General features: G+C 36.8%; 2 protein-coding genes across 5 annotated transcripts in view; both read left to right on the top strand.

Moving 5' to 3' along the window:
- RIPPLY2 (ripply transcriptional repressor 2) overlaps positions 1-1,668 on the top strand; it is a gene marked incomplete at its 5' end in the record, with an annotated part of 3,931 nt that extends 2,263 nt beyond the window's left edge. Inside the window, one exon of the mRNA XM_006926808.2 lies at positions 1,396-1,668. Within this exon, the coding sequence (XP_006926870.1) occupies positions 1,396-1,543 (148 nt within the window). The remainder of the gene's footprint in view (positions 1-1,395) is intronic.
- Positions 1,669-3,772: 2,104 nt separating this feature from the next.
- LOC102893720 (cytochrome b5 reductase 4) overlaps positions 3,773-5,445 on the top strand; it is a 75,582-nt gene continuing 73,909 nt past the window's right edge. For all 4 annotated transcript variants that reach the window (XR_003044435.1, XM_006926345.3, XM_015600652.2 and 1 more), the window contains exon 1: positions 3,773-3,996. Coding sequence is in view for 3 of the 4 variants with exons in the window: in XM_006926345.3 (XP_006926407.1) it covers positions 3,922-3,996 (75 nt within the window). In the remaining variant the exon portion in view is untranslated. The remainder of the gene's footprint in view (positions 3,997-5,445) is intronic.

The following is a 5,445-nucleotide window of genomic DNA, read 5'->3' as shown; positions in this document are numbered from 1 at the left end:
GGGGGAAATTCAGAGGTGGCGGGTGGGGGGTAGAGTGGGGGAAATTCAGGAAAATATGGAATTCAGGAAATTCCTGGAAGACAAATGAAGACAGTGAAACATTTTGGGGAGAATATGGTAATGCTTAAACAATATCCTTTGGATTTGGCAGTTTGGTTACAAAATAATCAATTGTTTCCTATATAACCAATTTCTTTTCTGAATTACTGTAGCAATATATTTGTATTTCTCTTAAGTTTATTTTATTTTTATTAATTTCCATCTTGAATAGCATTATGTCTTTCTGATTATTTTTACTCAATTATCAACTTCTTGAGGGTAGGAACCAAAGTTTATTTATCTTTGAATCATGGATTATGTCTGCACAAGAGAGCACTAAAATATTTATTGAATGACTGAATTATTGATAGTTACTAATTTGACACCAAAATTACAAACTATTAGTTTTACTATTTTGCTAAAAACATTTATAAACTACATTGCCTATTTTTCTGTCTTTTAAAATGGAGTATGCTGAACATAATGTACCTTCTCTTTGTTAGAATCACTTTATCGTGTGTGTACATTGGGCTATTAACGATGAAATGACTGCAATGTAATTGGTGATTCAGCCTTATCCTTCCTCTTTTCTTTTCTTTGGCTGAAAAATAATAGAAGACCAGGTGGCAAGATTAATATTGTTCAGAAATTTTAAATTCTGGGGTAATCATGTTTACGTGCAAATTATTTGTGTAAACCTAGTGTCATTATTAATGTCTCAATGTGGTGTTCCCAAATTTAATTGACTGGGGAAAGGGGAAGAAGATGGGATCAAGGTATGGGTCAGAGGTAGACTATCTGTACCTCAAGTTGTGAGAGCATAGAAGAACTTTAAAAATACTGCTTTTTGTACTTACCTAAACTTACTTTGGCTACAACTGTAACTGAGTTAAATCTGTGAGTTTTAAGCAAAATACTAGGTCATTTCTGTCTTCCTGTAAGAGGTATAATATTTTTTTGTCTATCAGAATTTTTAATGTAGTGGTAGGACTTTTTTTTTCTTAGGGAATTTGCAAATTAGAAGACAAACTTTCTGAATTTTTTAAAGAATAAATATATCCACAATGCCTGAAGTAAGCTAAATATGATCTTAGGCTCACACAAGGTTTAGTGTGAATTTGTTTGACTCAATTTATAGCTTAGATAAAGATTTTTAAAATAATCAACCAGTTATTGATACTTTGGGAAGTAGATGCCAAGAAAGCTGTGATAGTAGCTTTTAAAACTATCTTAAGGCTGTCTAAATGATGAAAATAATTGTTAAATATATAGAGCTCTTGAAAATTGAACATTTCGTGACTATAAGGATTTTGAATATGGAAAAATAAAGTGAATTATGTTGTCTGCTTCTTTCAGACTATTTTGGCCAAAATCAAAGTGTTATGATTACTTATATCAAGAAGCAGAAGCTCTTCTGAAAAATTTTCCAATTCAAGCCACAATTTCATTTTATGAAGATTCTGATAGTGAAGATGAAATTGAGGAACTAATCTGTGAAAATTAATCTGATTAGTTACTTTTGATGACATTAAAAGTTTGTAGGATTTAAAGTTAGGATGCAAATAATATCATAATTCTTTTAAACTAATTTATTTGTATAGAAACTTTTAATAAAATGAATATTTTGTACTTACTATAGTAGTTGGGCCTTTTTTAAAATCTCTACACTATAATTCAATACTGGAATCTAAAAATAGGTGCCATTTACAAATGTATTGATTGTATTGTAAACATTTAGGGCTTACAAAAGATAATTTTGATCTCTTCATCAAATTACAAGTTTCTTTAGATGTAATTTTGCAAATATTTAATTATAACTTAATAGAATGACAACATTTTGGAACCGAATGTTAGAACATCTGTTAATTCTTATTGATTTCCATTGGATATGGTAGTTATAGATGAGTATTATTAGATAATGAAGAAAATCACCTTATGTTACCAATCACAAATTATTATTATGAATTTGCTAGCAGATGGTGAAAAACACTTTAAATCATTGTTTATGATGAAAATGGGAATCTGTGTTAAGACTATTAGGTTTTAGGGATTTTTAATAAATGATGAGTCAAGTAATTCTCACTTTAAAAGTCTTCTATTATCCTTAAATCTAATAGCAAAGTAACATGAGTGTTCAATACTTATGGCAGTACATTGGAGAATCCCCAGAATTAAAATGTTTAAATGGCCATGATCTAAGAGTCTAAAAAAGGGGAAACAAAGGCCAGAATTTTATAGTATTTTTCCATTTCTGTTCAGTGGGAGCTAAGAAATTTGACAGATATGAAATATTTTCCAACGACATCACCTTCCTTTGTGCTGGTTTCCTGTTCCTGATAGTCTCATGTTAACATTTTCTTATGAGAAGTGAAATAAAGTTTCAGTGATTAGTGTTTTAAAGTAGGCGTATAGAAGAATACATCTTTTAATGAGAGAAAACAGGAGCACCTTGCAAAGTAAAGGTAACATAGTAAACTATGTAACGAAGTTCTTTTAGCTCAAAAACAATTTTTTTCACAATAAGCATTTCAATTGCAAATAGTGTTCATATAATATTTCAGAATGATAATGGGCAGAGGGGAAGGTCTTACCTAGTTAAGAAATGCCTCTCACTTGAATGGCTACATATATTCACACACTTTTCCTTTTAAGTGAAAAGATATTACAAACATTAATTAACAGGCACTTTAAGAACAAGGCAATTGAAATAGGGCAAGTTCAAACCATGTTTCAGATTTAGGAAAAGTTAGAAATGGAAGGACGATGGGGAGAGTTATTTAGAATTATATTTCTTCTGAAAACTTTCTCCCTTCACTGCATTCTATTCTCAGAAAGTGTGTGTTCCCCGGGGAAAAGCTCACTAGGTCCCCGATCTGGACCTTGAGCATTAGGAATTGTTGTTTACATGCACAGTATTTGTGCTTCTCTCGTTGTTATGTTGGAACAGTTTTAAGAGCCACTCCCATTTATTGAGGGCCTACTATTAACCAGGCACTGTATTGTGTAGTTTACATGTGACATCTCATTTAATCCTTACTAAAAACTAAATCCATCATGCAGATGGGAAAGCGAAGCATTTAGATACTAAAGTACCTTACATGAGGCTGCTCAAGTGCAGAGATGACATCCAAACTAAACCTATCCGAGTCTTAAATGTAGCTGTTCTACACTGCAATTGGGGGTCGGTATTTTTCAGGGAAGACAGAAAGTTGGACGAGGAGGAACTTGTGAGCAGGTGAATGAAACGGAAAGAGACTTTACTAACATCTTTACTCATAATGGCAGCCATTAGCAAGGGTTTTTAAAGGTGAATTTTTCTCCACTTCCGCATAAGGTGCATTTGACACCTTAGCTTTTAAAGTTCCTCTTTCTTGTACAGCTTGGTACCTTAGAGAAAGTTTCAGAGAAATCAGAATGCTCTAGTAGTGTTATTTTTTTCCATATATTAAGTAGTGCAATGGTGATGCAGAACAATGGACAGACACTTGTGTTATGGGTTAACAGGGCTCTATAAGAATTTATTCTCAGATTCGGTCAGCACCAAGGCTAAGGAACAGCTCCACTCTCTCTTTAATCTTTCGGTGGAATAGCTGTGTCCTCCTTTTGGTGCTGAAGTTGAGTGGAGAACTTATGGAGCATGCGTACCCTCCCCTGGCTCCGCCTCTCCAGCCGGCCCTCCGTGCGTCCCGTTGGCCCCGCCTTTCGCGGGCTCGACGTGCTGCGTCATGGTGCGCCTCACCCCCGGCGACCCCGGAAGTGGGTCGGGGGCTTGGCCTCTGCCCGGCCTCAGAGCCGGAGCGGGAGGTATTACTTTAGTGGGGTCTTGCCAAGCGATCCCGTGCGGCGGCTGACCCCCAGCAGGGCCTAGGCCAGGGGTCCAGGATGCTGAACGTCCCTTCCCAGTCCTTCCCGGCTCCCAGCTCGCAGCAGCGCGTTGCCTCTGGGGGGCGTAGCAAGGTAAGCGGGTAATATCGACGGTCTCGCTCAGCGCTTGCCTCCCGCCGGGGTTTCGTGTTTTCAGACAGTCCATTTTCTCCTTCCGCCCCCTCTTCCACCTCCTGTCCCTGTCTCTAACCTACGGTTCCAACTGCCCTAGCTATCGACTTCTTCCCGATCCCATGCCGTCTCCAGACCTCTAATTCTTCCTAACCTCCCTCTCACCTACTAGTCCCTTTTCTTTCCCAGTCCTTGACCCCATTCTGTCAGTTTCCTTCCTCCAAGTCTTTTCCCGCGAATTAAAATCAAATGTATATGACAGAGCCAGTCACTGTGCTTGCTGTATTTTAGGTACTGAGTATTAGCTTCCTTCTTTCAACCTGTCTTCCCCTCTGATCTTTCGTTCTTCAATCTCCGAAGGAGTTCTGTGTGATGTGGGTTCCCTAGCAGAAGGGAAAGGTTGGGCAGTGGCGACAGTGACCATCCCTCTAAGGATGGGGACTCCAGGAGCTAGGGGATATTGGAAAATCGAGAACAAACGTCTATAAACCTCCTGTTAGCTTTATGGACACTTCTCCAAATCATACTGCCTTTCTTTCTTCCTCGGGTATTTCTGTTTTATCATTGCCCTTCCTCCTGGTATTACTTGATATTACTTGATGACTTTGAAGCTAATATGCCCTTTCAATTTTTGTTTAACATAATTACAGTTAACAACAGGTGGAATACAAATGTATTTTACATTTACAGAATTTAATAAAATTGTCTCCTGTGTTCATTGCAGCATGAATGTTGCTTAATCCTGTTATTTTTTGGTTCCTCATTGTGTGATAACATCATGTTTTGTTTTTGAGACTTCCACCTACTTGGGCCACTCCTTTTTCATTTCTAGACTCTTGGGTCTTAACATCATTTGGGACCTTCACCGACTTTCTTTATTTTTTTCTCCACTTAGATCTGGAGTTTGACTCTAGATCAGAATTATGGGCTCAGGAATATGTAGCTTCCATTAACTTTTTCAGTAGTTTTTAAGCCCAACTATAAAACTAATATCTGAAATTTATTCTTACTATTCTTCTTCTTACTATGCGTACTGAAGGTCATGTATGTTTTAAATGTTCTAATTGCTTTATATATATTAACATTTAATTTTTACAACGATCCTATGAAGTGGGTGCATTTGTTATCTCATTTTCACAGAAAAGGAAACTGGTTAAGGACTGGTGCCCTAGACCCTATAGGCTTGATGTGATGTGACTGGTTGTGATGTTTCATTTATTGCTCCATATGTCATCCAGCCACCTACTCATTAATCCTCCTCCTCCTTGATATTTGTCCTGTTTCTTTCCTTTAGCTAAATGTTTGGCCAAATATATAACCTTTCCAGAGAAAGGATCTATGAATTAGAATACAACTTGATTCCCTTTTCCATTAAAACTACCAATCATGTTCTCAGTATTCATAAAGGAG

This window comes from Pteropus alecto, unplaced genomic scaffold (assembly GCF_000325575.1).
Source record: "Pteropus alecto unplaced genomic scaffold, ASM32557v1 scaffold7, whole genome shotgun sequence".
NCBI lineage: Eukaryota > Metazoa > Chordata > Mammalia > Chiroptera > Pteropodidae > Pteropus > Pteropus alecto.
The sequence above is the reverse complement of the archived record's forward strand: the minus strand, read 5'-3'. Positions and strand labels throughout refer to the sequence as shown.